This window comes from Henckelia pumila, chromosome 1 (assembly GCF_033568475.1).
Source record: "Henckelia pumila isolate YLH828 chromosome 1, ASM3356847v2, whole genome shotgun sequence".
NCBI lineage: Eukaryota > Viridiplantae > Streptophyta > Magnoliopsida > Lamiales > Gesneriaceae > Henckelia > Henckelia pumila.
The window spans coordinates 71,338,136-71,359,002 of NC_133120.1; the positions used below are offsets into that span (position 1 = coordinate 71,338,136).

At 35.5% G+C, this 20,867-nt stretch overlaps 2 protein-coding genes across 2 annotated transcripts; both read right to left on the reverse strand.

Moving 5' to 3' along the window:
* Positions 1 to 5,884: 5,884 nt before the first annotated feature.
* LOC140879893 (dihydrolipoyl dehydrogenase, mitochondrial-like) lies at positions 5,885 to 9,167 on the reverse strand. The gene is made up of 2 exons (XM_073283855.1): positions 8,835 to 9,167; positions 5,885 to 7,307 (listed from the first exon to the last, which is right to left on the reverse strand). Exons 1-2 carry the CDS (start codon positions 9,096 to 9,098, stop codon positions 6,057 to 6,059), a joined length of 1,515 nt encoding a protein of 504 aa, XP_073139956.1. The 5' UTR covers positions 9,099 to 9,167; the 3' UTR covers positions 5,885 to 6,056.
* A 3,461-nt stretch (positions 9,168 to 12,628) lies between these two features.
* On the reverse strand, positions 12,629 to 16,027 carry LOC140881669 (probable protein phosphatase 2C 49). The gene is made up of 2 exons (XM_073287159.1): positions 15,648 to 16,027; positions 12,629 to 13,814 (listed from the first exon to the last, which is right to left on the reverse strand). Exons 1-2 carry the CDS (start codon positions 15,843 to 15,845, stop codon positions 12,819 to 12,821), a joined length of 1,194 nt encoding a protein of 397 aa, XP_073143260.1. The 5' UTR covers positions 15,846 to 16,027; the 3' UTR covers positions 12,629 to 12,818.
* Between the last annotated feature and the right edge of the window lie 4,840 nt (positions 16,028 to 20,867).

Here is a 20,867-nt window from a genome sequence, read left to right on the forward strand (position 1 = left end):
CCTGGATGTCCCATGCCCAGACACCTATGAAGCACGGGAAAATCCACACCTTGGTATGAATATAAAAATATTATATAAAATCATGTCATATAAACAATGCAACATATAATACATGCATACTCAGTCTGGATATCTCGAACGGTACTTTCGTACCTAAATTCTATCAGGCAAGCTACACCAGCTCTATTGTCCAAGCCTAAAATCATGAGATTACTATATCACTAAATAATATCTAAAAGTCTTAACTAAGCTAATAGATACTTCCAAAATATTTATAGGATCTCGAGTATACCTCCGTCCGTCGTCAGCCTTTGCTGCCGAATGCCTCAGAACTTGGGCACTACTCCTCTACGACTCTAGAGCACCTCGCCAACGTCCGGACTACGCCAAAGAAAGGCCAAAAACCCTTAAAATAACGCACAACATGAGATAAGAGCTGGAGAAATGATGTGAGAAAACTGATTCTCGGAGGGCCTATTTATAGGCAGAGATCGGACGCTCCGATCCTCACTTCGGACGTTTCGATCTTGCATGTAGGCCACGTTGAAGCAATGCACAGTTCGGATGCTCCGAACCCAACTTCGGACGCTCCGATCCCAACTTTGGACGTTCCGAACTCCTGCGTGTCCAAACAATGTTGACACCTTGACAAATTCATGGCCTAAATACGATCGGACGCTCCAATCTCTGGTTCGAACGTTCCGAACTCTTCAGAGCTTCCAAACTCCATCGCCTCATCCGAACACTTCGGACCATCCGATATTCCTAGGGCTTGAGTTCGGACCATCCGAACTACCCGAGCCCAAGTTAGCCCACTAAACATTTTTGACATTTTGGATCTGATTTCTTGGTTTGATTAATCAAATTAAAATCCCTTAATTATATTTTATTAATTCAAAACATGTTAAACCCAATTAATCTTGTCAAATGAGACCAGGTTACTACACGATCTCTTACTCCATCTCCATTCTTTGTTGTTCCCTCACCCATTCTAATTTCAAACTTATTTTTCATATTTTGAGTCATTAATATTGTTGTATAAATACATGCTCTTTTATTAGAAATCCTCTCATCACCTTTTTTTTCTAGTTCATATATTGTTTTCAGCATTTTCACCGTGTTTGTATCTTTTAATCATTCTCCTCTCATGACCCTTTTAAAGCCTTTGTTCCCATCAGTCTAATGATTTTACTCACTTCTTGCACGTCGTCTCTTTCTATAAGGTTCAGTAATCCACTAGTTCACACGCGAGAGTTTTTAAATGATTTTAATGGTTTTATGTATTTTATTTATGAGATTTAAAAGTTATGATATGATGTGTCTGATGCTTTGATGTTACGAATTAGTTTAATGTTTTAGATTTGGGATTAATTTTGTACTGAGGGAAACGAGAATAGCCTACGAACGAGGTTTGAGAAAATATTTTATGTTTATTTTAAGTTTAATGTTGATGCAGTTTTATTTTAAACATTGAAAGGAGAAAATTTTAAAAGTCAGTATTTATGACTAATGGATCAACTTTCAATCTAATTAGTAATATACTGAGTGGATGTTCATTTTCCCTTTCATTATTTCTCTCTATTCACGTCGTCTACACTTTCCCTCTCCCCTACTCTTTAAAAAATATGCACCAAAGAAGAAGAACGTCTCTCGATCTTGTTCGTGCAAGGCTAACTCGTTACCGAAATACCAGTTAATCGCAACCTACGATGATCAGACAAGTTTTAAATGCTTTTGAAATAACCATTCAAGAGTATATGTATTTTGATATGAAAATATGCATGTTGATGTGTATATATATGTATTCATTTGCATAGATTTTCAAGAACATGATGTAGATTCATGAATCGTTCTTGATGTTTTGTGTTAATATTTTTTTGAGAATTGATGCAAGAGATATTTGAATCTCAGATTTTTTGTGTGCGTTTTTTATATAAAAGGTTTTGATGCAAATCTTTTGAATATGGTCGTTTTTGGTTGAATTCTTTTCGAGTTTTTGAAGTTTTTCAAGTGTATGATCAAAAGTTTCAATGGGTGAGTGAGTAGGTTTGAATTGGAATCAAAAAAGACCGAACAAAACCAAAGAATCGCGAGTTTTTCTCCATTTTCGCAGCAGACAGGTGTCGAGGCACCACTAGAGGTGCCTAAGCACTGCAAGGGTCGTAGCCATGGCGCCTAGGCGCTGCCTGGGCATGACCCTAGAGCCCAGGAGGGCGCTCCAGCGCTAGGGTTGCCCCGAAATCACTTTTAAACGTAATTTTGAAGTCCTAAATCTATTTTAAGGTCTTTTAAGGTCTTGGAACTATTTATAAGATGTTTCATGGAAAGATTTTCAAGTTTTGAGGTTAGAATAGAAAGAACAATTCACGTGGATCGATTTAGCTATGTAGTGCATCTATATGTACTTTTATCTTCACGAAAGTTATGTTCATTATGAAAGCATGAAGTTTTATGAATGTAAAGATGTTGTGCTCATTTTCTTTCAAATGGCATGCATGATTTCCAAGCACGAAAGATTTTAAAGGCATGAAATATTTATGAATGTTGACGATGAAACTTTTATGAGAAAGTTATATGAAGTTCATGATGATGAATTTTTATGATAAAGATTTATGAAGTATGATGATTTATGTTTATGCATGATAAAGTATTTTGATGTTGTATGTATTCTTGTGGTAGCAGTACGGGATCGATAATTCGGATTGATCCTCAGAGGGGCCTTCCAAAAGAATGAAAGTGTAATGTGCATATCGACGACAGTTGGTATGAGACGGTATGAATATTGGTTTCAACTAGTATGGGTTGTACCAAATGTTATATTTTTGTTGTACAATGATCGTGATCACGGTTACCCAATGTGCTCGTAAATAGTGGCTATCACAATTGCATGTATTTCATCACACAAAAATGAAGGATTTTTATGTCAATTATTTTATACCATGATGTTTTGTTCTAGTCACGCTTATGCATTATGTTTTTATTATGTACTAGTTATATAGTGAAAGTTTCTTGTTGAGTTTTTAAACTCACTATACTTGAATGGTACAAGTGATGATGCCTTGAATAATTTCATAGATGGGTATACAGAGGGGCACGAAAAAGAGTAGCCAAGAGGGCGGGAAAGAGACGCACATGCGCATTCTCTTAAGAAGCCTTTCCCTTTTAAATTTGAGCATTGTTAAATACTCGTGTTTTGGTAAAGTTTTGGAATTTTGGTTGTAAAAGAGGGAACACGGTTTTATTTTTTCGAAGTATTTTATGAATGTTCTTCGGTGTTCAACTATTTTTTTAAATGAAAATATTTTAATTCCGCATTTTTATGAATTTAGATGATTGTATATTCTCGAGTGGCGTCCTCAAGAGTCGGGGACGTCACACCTTCCTCGACGTAGGTTTGTGTATAAGATGCTATGGAGAAAAAATATGGAGAGAATTCACTATCAATATTCTTCAGCTTCTTCGTAGCATTCGTCGAACTTCTTATGACTTTTTCAAACGATCCTGTCTTTTATTTTGGTTGATCCCTCAACACTAACCAAAATTCACATCTTCCTCGATGAAGGTTGTGTATAAGATTCTATGGAGAAAGAAGATGGAGAGAATTCACTATCAATATTTTTCAGCTTCTTCGCAGCATTCGTCGAACTTCCTATGAGTTTTTCGAACGATCCTGTCTTTCATTTTGGTTGATCCCTCAACACTAACCCAAATTTCTCGTCGGGCCATGAATGGTTATAATCTTGTTCGAACATCGTCTGAGCTTGATCATACTAAAAAAGAAAACCAAGTTCAAAATCTGTTGAATTTAAATTTAAAAAAATATTTATTCATACCCTTCTAATGAAGATCCCCTTTGGCTGAGTGTTTCAAGTTCGCTCAATTTGTTTTCGAATGTGAACACTTGTCTTGCAACATCCTTCCAATGCTGCATCATGTTGTCCGGTGAGGGTAGTTTCAATCCATTTGGAAATTCATGGTTATATTAATTCCAAATCAATCCCCAAAAACTAGTGTTGCTTTGATTATTGTCAAGTGTCTGATTGATGGAAGTGTTGTGACATGCCTTTGCAAGACGTTCATTTTCAGCCTTTGTCCAAGGTTTCTTTTTGAGGTCTTCACCCACATCGCCAACAACAATCTTCTTATCTTTCCTTCTAGATTTAATAAACATGGTTTCAAAAGTAAGGAAGAGACTTTGATAGAATTTTGGGAGAATTGAGTTTGATTGAATATAAAACTCGACATTTTCTCGTCGGTGAACTGAGAAATATTTGCTGAAAGAGTATTGAGATCATTATTTTTTCATGTATCTATTTTTTAAAATTTGGATTGAAAATGAAATGAAAGTTGAAGAATATTAAGTTTTTTGAATTCAAGTGGAATAAATTATGATTTTTTTAAGTATATTGAGACTAATTTACATAAGAATGTTTGAATTTTGAAATATGACCGTTTGTATTTTTTTCAAAAAAAATTTCTTATTTTTTCGATTTTTAATTTTTTCTAAAAAAAAAAATTAAGACTAAGATTGATCTAGCCATTGATCTACAACCAGAACATCCATCTGTTCTATTTTATTTTTCAATTTGTTTTTTTTTTCAAATAAAGAACAAGGCCATTTCAGAAAAATCTGTACATCCTCGCATGCATTTCGTGTGTGAGATCAAATATGCACTTACTCGCGCGTCTTTCTCGTCCGTTGGCATGCTCTTAAAGAGTAATCGGGTTAATATGGGCCCTTAAAACCGGAATTCAACAAACATGATTTACATGGTTCGTTTAACTTCAAATCATGTGTTCCTCTAAACGAGTTGCTTATAATCGCATAGCCGTGGATTTCCGAGTCTTGGGCAGAATTTGGAGATGCAATCATTTGATGTTTCTGTGTATGTGATGTAGGTGAGAAGAAACAAAATAAGGATTCACGGTTCAACAAGCGGAGTTGGGGACATTTTCAACTTGAGTTTTCGATTGTTTTCAAACATTATTCCTGCCTTCAAATCGTAGCGATTTGGGGATTATAAGGGTATTTTAGAAGACCAAATTTGGCAAACACGTATTGTGATTATTATCCCGTTTGCTTCCTATTTTAAGTTAGAGGCTCAGATAGTGTTTGGGAAAGCTTTTAAGAAGCACTTCTCAATTTTTCCGACAAAATTCAAAAAAATTTTAAGAAAAAACTGAGAAATGCTTCCTAGAAGCTCTTCCAACCACTACGTTAGCCTAATCTCCTTTTAACTTTATTCTATATCCATATGCCTCGAGATGTAAACCGCAAATGAGCAGGATGGGTCGAGTATGAAGTCAAAATTTTAGCAAATTTGGCTGAACCAAGTCTTACAAAAACTTAACCTGGTCCCTATTCGATCAGGTCCCCTTCAATTAGCCACCGATTTTAACCCAAAGACTAGCTACCGAACCACGCCAGCGTAATCAAATCTATAGCCCTATGTGCCTTGTGCTAGACTGTGTTACCAAGTTTTCTGGGCAGCCTTTCCAGCACTAGAAAATTAAATAATCTCTTACCCGGCATCCAGCAAAAATATACACCATATCAGGCAAACATTTGATTGCTAGTTGCATTGTAAACGATAGTGTAATCCTGCAAATATCATTTAAATCTTGACGGACTCTTATAGCAAGTATTCCCTTGCGAAGCTAACGTAAAAAAGGGTTGACACTTGAGTATGAAGCCAAGAAGTAATTTTCAACACATGAAAACAGAAATTTAAAATGCTAGTTGCATATGCCGAAATGGTCTCTTGAGTTTTTCTCATTTCAAAAGTAAATTCGACCCACAGATGAAAACCAAATATCTTCATAAGCATAAAACCTCAGAGTACACAGGCTTATGATATTATTACTCTCAAGTCACATGATGATCTGGAAGGAACACTTCAGTGTAGTATTATGATTCCAAGAAGAAGACGAAGAAATCTTTTTCAACCACTGGATTAAATTACGGGAGGAAATGGAAAAGACAAAACCTGGTTTACATCCAGTTGCAACTCTCAAAAATAGACATGAGCTGTTGTAACAACATTATGTAATGCTTCCTATATGTGAATGGGTTTGTCATAAGTAGCCATAGCAGCCTCCTTCACTGCCTCACTCATGGTTGGATGAGCATGGCAAGTTCGAGCAATATCTTCACTTGATGCTCCATAATGCAAAGCCAAAACAGCCTCGTGAATTATTTCCCCTGCATTTGGAGCCATGATGTGGACACCTAAAATCTTATCAGTCTCCTTCTCAGCAATTATCTTGACCACTCCCTCAGCATCATCAATTGCTTTAGCCCTACTGTTTGCCAAGAAAGGGAACTTTCCAACACGATAATCAACTCCAAGTGTTTTCACCTGCTCCTCGGTTTTCCCCACATATGCCACCTCAGGGTGGGTGTAAACAACTCCTGGGACCAAATCGTAGTCAACATGAGCCTCCTTACCGGCAATATATTCCACACATGCAACCCCATCCTCTTCCGCCTTGTGAGCCAACATTGGGCCAGGAATAACGTCACCAATGGCATACACACCTGGAACATTAGTGGCAAACCGCTCGTTCACTAAGATCCGTCCACCCTTATCAGTATCAATCCCTAATTTCTCTAATCCAAGTCCAGCAGTAAATGGAACTCTGCCAGCAGAAACAAGAACAACATCAGTTTCAAGAATGGTCTGATCACCACCAGCTGATGGTTCAAGAGTCAACTTCAAGGTATTACCGCTGGTGTCAACAGACACCACCTTAGTTTTGAGCATGAACTTCATCTTTTGTTTCTCAAGAGCACGTTGAAATTGTTTCCGGACTTCACCATCCATGGTTGGTACAATATCTGGTGCAAATTCAACAACAGTGACCTCCGACCCCAGGCGACCCCAGACAGAGCCCATTTCAAGGCCAATATAGCCTGCCCCTATAACCACGAGTCTCTTGGGAACTTCTTTCAATGCTAAGGCCCCAGTAGATGATACAATTCTCTCCTCATCAATGGTTATTCCCGGTAGACTTTTGACATCAGAACCAGTTGCCACTATAATATTCTTCCCTTTCACAACTGTGTTTCCACCATCTAGAGTATCAACAGAAACTTCAGAAGGAGAAAGAAACTTGCCATATCCCTTAACGTAGTTTACTTTGTTCTTCTTGAATAGACCCTCAATCCCTTTAGTTAAATTACTAACTGCTTTATCTTTCTGGCCCATCATGGTTGGTACATCAACCTCAACAGAAGAAATTTTTACACCATGATTAGCAAACGAATGCTTGGCTTCATGATACATGTGGGAAGAATGTAGCAGCGCCTGCACAAGATAATTGGCATGGAGTTTAACTCAAAACATCAACACTCAAACAAATTGTTCTTTAGCAAGTCACCAGCTATATAAATTATTAATGTAGAGACAAAACTAAAATACATGCATAGGAAGTATGGAAAAAAAATTATCCATTGTTTTAAAACAGTATATAAGTTCTAAATGACTAAACTGAAGGAACAAGATGTGCAAATACTCCCTCGACCATATACATAGAAATTATGCTATTTGTCGGAGAGCTTTAGATTCATACATATCACAGGGAAAGGCTATATCGCATATGCGTGGTATAAATACTAGATTTATGGAACAAATTAATTAATTCTCATTCTGTTCTTTTAATTTAAAATTCTCATGTTCCTTAAAAAAAACACGAACGCTTGCCGCTTCAGAACATAATACAGGCTGTTCAGTGTTCACCTTTTAAGAGTTGAAGGGTTTTGACAGAAAGCAAATCCTAGCAACCTTTATGAATAGAGCTGAAAACTAAGAGTACAAAATAAAACCAAAGCTGTGAAGCAAAGACGAAGAGAGAAAACAAAAATTAAAAGGAAGTTGAAAATTGATCCACGACCACATGCCAGTTCAAGAAGAGTGGTTGAAACCTGACAAATATAATCAAATTTTAACATCCAAGATTTGCCAACCTTCAAATTTGCACCAAACTAGGTTATCCTTTAAAATGGATGATCTCTGGCAGAGTAAGCAACACAGTTCACATGTGCATTCTCATCTATGCAACAGTTCTATATTTTTAAAACATTGAAAGGGATAATGTTGTCAAGTCCTGTTCAGACAAATTGACGTCACAATTGTTATTCATCGCCTTTCTAAAATAATTCACCAACTAGAAAGGATAACAAAAAATGAGGAAGAGAAAATGATAGTACTTTCATCACATAAAACTAAGAACTTCTAACATGCCCTTTCATTTCCATTGTGCCTTCAAATGGTGTTTGTACCAAACTGTTATACGGCAATTCTGATTATTATTTATCTTAATTTCCACTTAATCCTGAAAAAATAATGAAAATTTATATTTAGCCAAAATTCACTGCAGTTAGCAGCACTGCAAACAAATGCACACTGCACTTAATCGCATCGTTACCTTCTCGTATGGCACCAAATATCTCAGCTAAATATTTGATTATTGCAAAATGAACTAAATGAAGACTTGCACTGAATATACATTTTTTAAACCTGAATCGCTTACAAAGCAATCAAAGACGTAAAACACGAAGCTATATTTCAGTAAAACAGAGCAAAAGGCAATGAATTTCTAAACAGCAGCCGATTATCCAGCAGTAAACTTATCATCCACACAGAGAAGAGGGAGAATAATCTGAATTCACAATCCACCACGCACGTCCAATCATCAATCAATACCAGCCAACACATCACTCCAAGCAACAGAAAATCAGGGATAAGAACACAGCAACTTGATAGACCAAAAAAACAGCAACCGACCCGAAAAATCCAACAGATCTGAAAATTCAGGCAGACACAAGCACATACCTTTGAGGGGATGCAACCAACGTTGAGGCAAGTGCCTCCCAGAGCCCCTCGCTTCTCAATACAGGTGGTCTTGAAGCCAAGTTGCGCAGCCTTGATGGCGGCGACGTAACCCCCAGGGCCGCCGCCAATGACGACGACGTCGTTCTCCTCGGATCCCGAAGCGAACCCCCTGCAGCTCCCAGTCCAAGAGTACTTGCTTCCGTAGTACAAATGCCTCGATGATGCCAAAAGAGAGATGGCTTTTCGCCTGTTCGCCATCGCCATTTCTGACCAATTTTCTGTACAGGAGAAATCGATCGAGCTTATATGCAAAGCAGAATGGAAATTAGAACTTTAGAAGGAATATTTACGAAACTTTGAGATTAAATCACTGCCGTGTACTATTGATACCGGTTAATCTAGACCGTCCAGGATCATATGAATGCATTTTCACTTCTTAACTAGAAAAATGATTTAATTTAATTAATTAGTAGGTTTGGTTTTTTTAGATAGAATTGTCATATGTTGTCGATTGGTCTTGCGAAAAAAAAATTTTGATTTTATATGTAAAATTAGTTTTATGGTTTTTATTAGTTTAGAGTGGTTCCAATCGGTTTGCCATTTTTAATAATGATGAAAGAAACAAAATATTAGAACAATATGTTCAAATTAATTTAATAATAATCTATTTTATCTATTTTATATTATAAAAGATGTGTAGGTTAGAGTAAACTACCTTGGGGACATCAAAATAATTTATTTCAAAATTAACCTTTTCTAACTATTATTTTACTAAAAACTTCCCACTAACTCCATGATATAATAATAATAATATATCTTTCAAATATAAACTATAACTCAAATCGTGTAAAAATAAAATTTGATAAAACAATAAACAAGATTCAAAACCCAAGTTAATAATTGTGCATAGACGGTCACAACAAAAATATCATAATCCAACTAAAAAAACTAATTTGAAGAATATTTAAAAAGATGATGAATATTAAATTTGAGCGAGAGTTGAGATTATCATAACCTAAAATTGGTGATATGATTTTTTTTTAATCACGATGTTTAGAAAAAATGAAAAACGAAGATACCAATTTATTTTGGACGGTTCAGGCGGTTAATAAACAAAAACAAAAACACAAATTGATTACCACTACAATTATAGTCTCGTTGCAGCAGTCGTCACTCGTCACTACCAGGTTGGATTCAAAGTTATCGAGCTATAGCCTATAGGAACTTAAACAAGAATATTGTCTAATTAATATATATGAATTTTAGAAAAATTCTATATGAAATTTATATTAATAATGAATAATTCAATAACACTAGGAAATATTTCTCTCTCAAAAACAAGTAGGAAATATTTCTTTTATTCAACAATTAGTTACTAAACGTAGCAACCATTCACTAATTTTTTAACTAATTCAACAAATCGAGTTATGTCGATGAGTGGTAGTTCATCTGACACCAAAATCACAAATTTAAGATGAGATCTGAAGTTCGAGACTAACTGTAAGAATATTTTCTCCCATATCATAAATAATTAAATTGAAGTATCTATAAATATGCAATTTAAAGAAGTTGTGTAATTTAAAATTCTATTAAAATAATATTAAACTTAAACTTATTTCTATAATTCATTAAGTAAATATTGATTAAGTTGACACATATTCAAATTGTTGATTATTATATAACTAAATAATAACAAAGATTCTATTTATTAAATAGTATGTCTCTTGTGAAACGATATCATAGATATTTAGACATGAGATGGGTCAACATTGCTCATATATATATAATAAAAAATAATAGTTTGACATAGTGTTAAAATTTGTCTAACATCTGTTGGATAGAGTTCCTGTGAGTTCCTTATATGGACAAAGACAATCCTTCTCTTTGAGCTAGCTTTTTGAGTTGAGTTAGGATCAAGTTTATTTCTTAATATGTTATCAGAGCGAGGTCTACCGTTATGTGTTGGATCGTCCATATTTGGTGTGCACATAGTTGGGTCACCCCGTTAACATCTATACGCTATCCCAAATCGGTTGGATAAAGTTTCTAGGAGTTTTTTTATATAGACAAGAACATTTTTCTCCTTGGAGCTAGCTTTTGGGGTGGAGTTAAGTTCAAGTTTATTTCTTAACACATAAAAAGTTAGGTCCAGGTTCATTTTTTAACACATAGAAAATAATATTTTTTCATGAATGATTCAAATAAGAGATCCGTCTCAAAAAATTGAATCGTAAAATCATATAATTTTTGTGTGTATGAAATTAGTTATAAGAAGTGAGCCGAAAAATAATGTAATATAAGGAAATTCAAATTACTATAATCCTCAAAAAAATTAACTATACTTAATATTTATTTACTTATTTTGATGAATCGACAAAAGGCATCGCCTTCGACTTCTGATGAGATTAGCTTAGTCATCGATAAATTGAATTTATTAAATTAAGGAACATTCCAATAGGAATGAGGCTAATAATACAGTATTAAAATATAGTTGCAATTGATTAAAAAAAAGTAGTTGCAACATCAAACTTGTTTTACGATCATGAACATATTGATTTGACCAATTTTTTCACACGTGTATCATATTTACACAAAGAACAAAATATGTCTTACCATCAATTAATTCTGTGACTCAAATCTCTTAATCGACTCAAACTAAAAAAATATATTATTTATTGGGTCTAAAATATTACTTTTTTGTATATAAATCGGATTGAACCATTTTACAGATATTTATCCGTGAAATCGTCTCACAGCAAATCTATTTTTATATTTATTATCCAACAACATAAATAATTGATTCGGTCATTTTAAATAAAATATAAAAGGAATACTTATTTCTTTTAAAAGACAAGAGAAAACATATTTTCCTAAAGTCATAAATCACCTGTCTAATATTTTCACTTTTTCAGAAAAAAATTATAAATTATTAAAATATTTGTCTAATCTTATTTATAGTTTAAGTTTTACAGAAGCATCAGAAAGATATCATTTTTAATTTTAACAATGATTGATCATTAAAATTTATATAGTTTATGGAAAAAAAACTCTTGGGTCAATCGCTAGTATTAGAAAACTAAATGTTTTATTTTTTAGAGAAAAAGAAAAGAGAAGAAAAATTTTACTTGATATCCACTATTTTGTGATGAGACCACCTAAATATTAATTAATTATTTAGCTTATCCTAAATTGGTGAAATATGCCAGTGGTTGAGTTGTGGGTATGACTATATGAGTTGAATTCCTCTTGTTGCGTAGGATTTGCCCAACTTGATTTATCTAATTAAAATAGCTTATATATATTTTATTGACTGAGAATTTACTCAGTATTCAATATGTATCGTGAATTCTAACGTTATAAAAAAAATTATAATAAGTTAAAACTTAAAAGTGACCTTTGCATAGGTATTAAAATCCAAACAAAATAATAATAATTTTTTCCCTCTTGTCACAAGATATGAACGATGATGATTTGAATAAAATATGATGAATATGAGAAATTTTTCATTGGTTGACTCGAGAAATATCAAGAATATATGTCTATGGACCAAGTAAAGAATCGTGGCCTCACATGTCGTTTATAAAAATATTTGGCTCAGAATCGCCGTTGATTGGATAGATGAGCCATTCAGCTCCATCAGTGAAAAGTTATCAACATGTACAAAAACATTTAATTTATTTAATTTAATTTAAATTTAAAATAATATATAAATCAATGTAAGTAAGATTTTTAAAGATTATTTGTTCAACATACACTGAATTGTGTTCACTACAGAATCAAGAATATAATATAGATACAAGACAAATAAATTATATGACGCTTTTAAATAATGGAGTACATATATTGAAGCAAAAACAAATATAAAACTCCCGAAAATTGGATTTATTCTTTGCCTCTGACAAAAATGCAATTTCTCTATACAGAAAATAATCTAGCGTTCATGTTTCGCCTAAGTCAAGAAAACTATATCTGCATTATGTTCCATCAGTTACCTTCTAGCAAACTCCGCAGCTTTTTCCGACCCTCCTCCGACATGCAGAATCGGAGTCTTGGCCTCTGTGAAGGCACCGAATCTCGAAACTTAGGAGACAAGCAGACCACAATGGCCGTGAGATTGTCGCAGGTATCGCGCTGTAATGCTCGATGGATAAGTTCCACGGCACACCGTTGAGGGTCATGGTGGCGCCTGAGCTCGTGGCGAACCAGGCTAACCGCTTCTTGATTCGATAGAACATCCCATATTCCATCACATGCGATTATCAAGAACTCGTCATCCTCGGTCAACAAAATATGCTGAAATTCAGGCTCTGAAATAAGAGGAGTCGCAGATCCGAATGGCTGTTTCATGTACCAGTCTCCAAGGGCTCGAGTGACAGCGAGTTCACCGTTTAGGTATCCAAATTTGATGATACCCCCTAAATCTTCAATTCTCTTTTTTTCAACTTGACAGGAGGGCCGGTGATCTTCAGATAGTTGAACGGCGTAGCCTTTTCGACAGAGAACAGCTCGACAGTCTCCAGCATTTGCTACATGTAGATACCTTCCAAGAACCATGGCAATGAGTGCTGTTGTTCCACAATAAGAATCAACATGGCTCTGTTCATCGGCCAGTGCTCGATCAGCCAATAAAAAAGCTCGGCGGTGAGAACACTCCAAGTCGTGCAAGAAATCTTCGTCAACATCAGATGTTTGAGGCAATTCAGCATCCTCAAAGAAAAATTTAATAGCATTATTTTTCAAATAACATGCCGCATCGGGTCCACCATGGCCATCAAAAACAGCATAAAAAGAACTTGGTTGGGGCCATCTGTATTGGGAACCCAAATGAGTAGATAGATCATCTATCCGAATATGCTGATCTTCATTGTAACTGCGAGGTCCAACATCTGTATGGCTTCCCGAGAATATTTTTGGTGTAAACTTGTTGCTTGTATTCTCGAATAACGTAGAAGTCTGAATACTCGTTGAACAGCTCAGAGCCTGATTACACAAAAAGGATTTGGTTACTGTATTCGTGGATATTCACCAATATATGAGACATGGGGATCAGAATATATCCAATAATTAATCAGCTATAAAATAAAAGGTTAGCTTTTATTTATGACTCACAAAGTATAGGTGCACGACAGAAGTACTGTGCAAAATATTCGCATCACGATAATCAATATAACATCAAGAAAGTAGTGCTTGGATTACTATCAGGTTAACAACACATGGTTAGTTGGTTATCTACACATTTGATAGAGTTTTAGAGGCACACTAGACCAGCACATAAATATGAATATTCAGATAGAACCCAAACAAGTACTAGATCAGTCACTACATTGTCAGAAAAATCAAATAGTGCTGCAATAACAAATTTCACATGTAAGAAATAATAAACACTGGTAAAGGGGTATCGTATTGTTAAACATGTACTACAGCACATCATGATGAATTCGCTATGAAAAACAGGATCTTTGATGTGTAATTTTGTAATTCAAATGTTTTAAGATTTATTTATTAGATAAGAAGCATTTCATATCAGATGCAGATTGCACATTCCATAGATGGCATGACTACTTCAAAAGTGGCAGGTAGAATTCGATCATGCTTGACACGCATCACAGTATGAAGTGTTGGGAGGAGATATCATATAGCATGGTTGAGAAATGCAAAAGGAATCAAATTTACAAATGTATGAATACATATGTATATAAAGAAAGTTAAAATAAGATCAATAGATCATTTAGAACATTGAATGTGTGATGATATTTTGGAAAATATTAAAGTTGCATCAATGAGCTATTTGATGCTGACACAAGAAGGGAACAAAGATACATCGTTAGATAGATTAAATAATGCATAATAGCATCATAATCGTGAAGGTATACAATTGGTAATTTTGTAAATCACTGCAAGACATGAACAGAGTAATATCATCAAGATCTACAATAGAATTGGGCATAAGAATGAGAATCTTCACTTCCACACACCAACTTTATGGTTCACAATTAGGTTTACATTATACACACACTATAGACCTTGGCTGTTCTTCAGAACAAGATGTGTTGTTATACAGTTTCGAAAACAAAAGATTTTTGGTCTATTTCTTATCCAAGCAGTTTATTCTTCCAACTTAATCATACCATCAATTTGGAAATTTACTGTTTATTTGTTTATAGATAGATATGACTGCTAACACTGACAAAATACCATCTACAGTTTAGCACATCACATTCAAGATATTAAAAAAAAGAGAAGAAAATGAATTTCACTCCAGGTAATGCATAGTCAGTCACTCGTGGTCATGGACTGGGTCTAGCACTTTGCTAAACTGCCTGGCTCGAAACCAAACAGTTCTGGCATGGTCCTGGATTGCCCTAGCCCAGAATATTCCGGGCTTGGGCAGTTCAGACCAAGCCATCTTAGATTTGCAGTTTGCCAGTTTGGTACGTTCGTTGTACACTTCATCAACCCCGATTTTTTTTCCCACCGGAACACAAAACCCTATAAGTAATATTAATTTAGGCGTTGACGAGATCACCAAGATCCCCGTAAAAGCATACCAAATTCAGACCATACTCGAGAAGAATTCCATATTTTCACAAGAAAATTCAAGAATATAAGCTTCGGTTTCACGCAAAAAATTCACAGGAATAACTACCATACGTCAGGTACAAACACGGAAAGAAAAAACCCTAGAGAATTCAATAAGCAAAACATTAAAATAACGAATCCAACCAAAAAAAAACCTCATCTTCCTGACAACAATCAATAAACAAAATCCAAGAATCAACAGCTCTAAAAAAAAGCGGTAGATTCGATACATACCGATTCAGAACGAGAAAAGTCGATCGACTGCAAAGATTCGGGAGAGCGAAGAGTGGGCGAGTTGATCGCAACAGTGGAAACAGTCGCAGTACACGAGACATCAACGAAATCCGGTTCAAGCTTTGGAGCCGGCGACGGCACGCAAAGGTAATTAACGACGAGGCTCTGCTGACAAATAACCTCCGCTTCTGCCACCATGATTGCTTCTTCAACACAAAATCACTGATGGGTAGATTCCAAGAACGCAGTTCGAGAGCTTCTGATCGAAGAAATAACTCAATGAGAGAGAATATGAGAATTCGTTTTTGTTTTGGGGGAAACGATAGAGATGAGAAGTTACGATTTACAAACAATTGAGAGAATATTCACGAAGGAGGCTGCTGGCTAGGTTTTTATATTTATATTAATTAATTAATATCATATATATATATATATATATATATTGTGGTCTGTGGACGCGGAAATTAAATATAAAACCCTGACGCGGGGGTGAAATAGTAAATAACAATAAGTGAAAAATAAAAACAGTTTTCTGGTTTAAAACTCGTGACTGTATTTGCAATAATAGGGTCGGTGGAGTTGCTTTTCCTCCTGAAAGAAAATATATACCTATTAAATTTATTATGCCCATCAATAGTGTTGTTTAACAAGATTCTAGTAGGATAATTATTAGGGCATTCGTAGTCATAAATTTGTACAAGGGATTTATGCTCTGTCACGTTACTCATATATCAAAAGTTAAAAACCTCGTATTTTTTTAAAAATTCTTCATTATCATAAACCTCTTCAACAACTTTATTATGGGTCCCACTGTCAATTCATATATTTATTTGTAATTTTATTTATATTTATTTCATTTATCACATATATTATTAATTAAAATTTTAATTTAATATTATTTTGTATTTTAAATTTTAAAACATTAATTTTATTAAAAAAATAATTTGACAAAAAAACTTAAAAAACTTTTAAAGCAACGGATATTTGGATATACTAAAAGAGACTTTAATAGAAACAAAATAACATAAATTTATAAAATACCATTACATAAATTGAAATTAAAAATAACATAGAAAAATTACAAAACAGAGAAACACATGCAAATACATAATATTTCAAAAAAAAAAATAAAATAAAACATCTGATAATAAAGAGCTCCATAATTAATTAATTATTTTTTACTCATCGCAACCGTAGCATGTCCATATGTGTTCAACCAAGTCGACTCGAAGCTGATGATGTACCTGATTATCACGTAGCTCGCAATTTCTTCTTATGTACTCACGGAATTCCTCTGTCGAGCCTTGATTTATTTGTGCGGGAGGATCGTTTCCATCTTCATTTGACCAATTACTTACTGTATCTTCTTCATCCTCAATAATCATGTTGTGCAAAATTATACACGCTAGCATTATATCTTTCAACTTGTTCTTATACCAAAATCGGCAGGGACCTCTAACTATTGCCCAACGATATTGTAGTACCCCAAATGCTCGCTCGACATCTTTCCTCGCAGCTTCTTGTCTTTCTTTAAACTTTTTTCTCTTCATATCTTGGGGGCACGAAAAACTTTTAACAAAAGTGGCCCATTGCGGGTAGATCCCGTCATTCAGATAGTATCCCTTTGTATACTGTGTGACATTTACTGTAAAATAAACATCTGGTGCATTACCTTGCTATACGTTGTTGAATAAAGGTGATTCGTTAAGCACATTGATATCATTACGCGATCCTGTGACCTCAAAAAAGGCATGCCATATCCACAAGTCAGCAGAGGCGACTGCTTCAAGTACAATTGTTGGGACTCCATGATCACCTCGAGTAAACTGACCTTTCCAAGCTACCGGACAATTTTTCCATTCCCAGTGCATACAATCAAGACTCTCCAACATACCAGGAAAACCATGTCTTTCCTCGTGCATTTGAAGTAAACGTTGGATGTCAGTAGCATTGGGCTTTTCTCAAGTATTGTGCCCCAAATACCTCAATTACACATCGACAAAAATTGAACACGCATTCGATGGAAGTTTTTTCACCAATTCGTAGGTACTCAGCGTAATGGTCGGCAGGGGCTCCATACGCTAATTGACGGATTGCTGTCGTGCATTTCTGAAGTGGAGACAAACCTTTTTTTCCCGTTGCATCAACTCTCAGCTGAAAATATTCGGAATGATTTTGTAAAGCTTCGACAATGCGAAGGAATAATTCTTTTCGCATACGAAATCGTCGCCGAAAAACTTCACTTGGAAATACCGGTGCATCACTGAAGTAATCATTGACAAGACGCGCATGTCCGCCTTCACGATCTCGATTCAAATACCTTCTTCTATGTGATCCCTCACAACTAATCCGAGCTACCTCAAGTAACATTTGTTGTTGTTGTTGAATAATCTCCAGCATCATCTGTTCATCACTATCATCTAACAACTCTTCTTTAAAGAGTTCGATAATCCTATCAGTGCTAAAATTATTTGGATCTTCAGACATTTTATAGTAGAGATAAAACAAAATAGAGAGAACGATGGTAGTAGTAGACGAAAAATTGATAAGTATATTTATAGTTAAAAAAATAACTGTTATCTAGCCGTTATTAATAAAAAAAAATTAAAAAAAGGTAACCATTGAATAATAAAAAAATCAACAATTGTAATTTATAAAAAAATAAATTGAAGGATCCGTTGTACACAAAAAGAAAACTAATTTACATTTAAAAAATTTTTAAATGGCAGCAGGCAGCGCGGGTGTAGTAGCCCGGTTCCATTTTACAAGATTAAGTGATTTTAAACATGTTAGAAAATGACATATAATTTTGAAAGTGTCAAAACATGTTTAAGGAGTCCTTATTTGGTAAAAATAAGTGGAAAATCAGATCCAGAACGTTCGAAAATGGTGGGATAGGTCCCGGAGGATCAAAATCTGTTCGGAAGCATGAGAAACAGTTCGGAGCTTCCGATCCGAGATAGGAGCTTCCGATCCAAGAACGGAGCTTCCGATCTCAACCAGAAACAGGTGTCAAGGAGATTGAAACACATGGCCAGATGCAGGAGATCGGAGCTTCCGATCCTGCGATCGGAGCTTTCGATCTCGGTCGTCCAAAACGTGGCAAACATGCACCGATCGGAGCTTCCTATCAGGAGATCGAAGCTTCCGATCGTGGCCTATAAATAGGGGTCCGAATCCCTCATTTTTAAGTGCAATTTTCCCTCTCCTCTCCCGGTAATCGCTCTATTTAAGGGCTTCGGGACTCTTTCTTTAAGAGTTGGAGTAGGAAATAGTTTATTTTATAGTGGACAGTGTCCGCAGTAGCAGCCAGGTGGCGGAGCTCTGGCGAGGCATCTAGGAGTCGTAGCTAGGCTATGCCCAGGCTCTGGGGCATGCGACATCAGCGGGCTGACGACGGACGAAGGTATGGCTTTGGTTTCCTATAGTAAATAGGGAGTAGACTATAGTTTAATTAAGGCTTTTAGAGCCTAGTAGGTGATGTTTGGCATGCTAGGTAATGCATGGTTATTTATGTTATAGTGCTGTATGGTAGGCTTGGACCTAGAAGGGGAGCTTCTAGGATCTGCCTTAGTAAGGTATGGAAGTATTATTCGAGATATCCAGATTGAGTATGCATGTATTATGTGTTTGCATGGATTATGTAATTGCATATTTTATATGCCTTTATATATACAGCATGTCATGACTGTATGTTGCATACATGAGCATATTGAGCTTTTACCTTAGAGGTATCCTGTAGTAGGACGCTCACCCTACGAGTTTGTGGATGGTTGGATACGTAAGTCTTGTGTCAGGTCACCTTTATGGTTGGACACATGTACTAGTATCAGGTCACCATTATCCACTGGGTATAAGAGCCACCTCCTGATGTGATGGCGCAGCGTGCTATATACCCTGGGCCCGGTCTATGAGTTTGTTTCTTGACCTGAGAGTCTTGGTACCCAGTTCACTTGCATACATTCACACATAACACCGTATACTCATACTCTCGTACTGAGCATGTTAGGCTCACTTCCGGTTATTTTCTGTTGGCTGGATGCCCTATTCCATGGGGCAGATGCAGGTAGTTCTCCCGGAGACAGGGAGGTTAGGTGGTGACCAAGGCTGGATAGCGGGGTTGACCACTAGGTTTTGCTTACCTGGTATTTGACTTACTTTAATTCCGCAGTTTCTCTGATTAAGATTATTTTAATAATTAATTGCATGCTTAAGTTCTGATTAGTAGGTGATCACGGTGCGGGTCACTACATTTATGGTATCAGAGCATGCAATAAGATTCTTTGGGACATAGTATTGATTTTGGGTTATCCTTTGTAGGATTACAAGTTGGATTCAATAACGATAGCAGTATCAGGAATTAGAATAGCAGGATGTCTAGGCTTTTCCAAGATCGTCATTGCCAAGATTGGCAGAGGAGGATCGTATTATGTGGATCCCAGCAGGATGGAGCTGGAAGAGAAGATCCAGTTTTCAATGCCAGACACTTATCCAGGTTGAACGGAATGTGTGACATGTAGTCATCCATTCTAAGTCGACCAAGGAAGCCACCCCGGAAGACTCTTCACTAGTATTTGGAGAGATTGACGGGAAAATCTTGTCTCATCTACCAGATAAGGAACCCAACAATATTGGAAGGATCCGATAGATTAGCAAGATTTTATTCTTTGAGATCTTGTGAGGTAGAAGTTCTGCTGACATGAGTAGCAGACGGGAAACTTCACGTTCAAGATCAGTAGACGGAATGAAAGACTTCCGCATGAATTTAAATACTGTATTTGGTTGTAAACAGTATTTCAATTGTAATCAGATGTATTAAAGATTTCAGTATTTGATGTACTCAGTTATTGTTGTATTGTACATCTTTCAGTGTAATCTTTTGATTAAGTTATATATTACATGAGATTGTAATAAATATTGTATTAGAACCTGGATTTGTGGTTCAAGTGTTGTAATCTTTGAGATTAACTTGGTTATTTTGAATAAAAGACTGATCATTATTTTTAATGAGTACTTGGGAATTTTGCATGTTTTCAATGAATAGTTCTAGATGTTTTACCTAGAATATTCTATTAAGCCAAGTGTTTGCCAGGGATGATGTGACTCATCAAGACGCATGAATGTTTGTTCTAAACGTATTTTCTTAGAGCAGTTGGTTGCTTTGATCCTTTTAGGTTGTTACCTAGTGATGATGGATTTTCATCAGGATGACAGATTAAC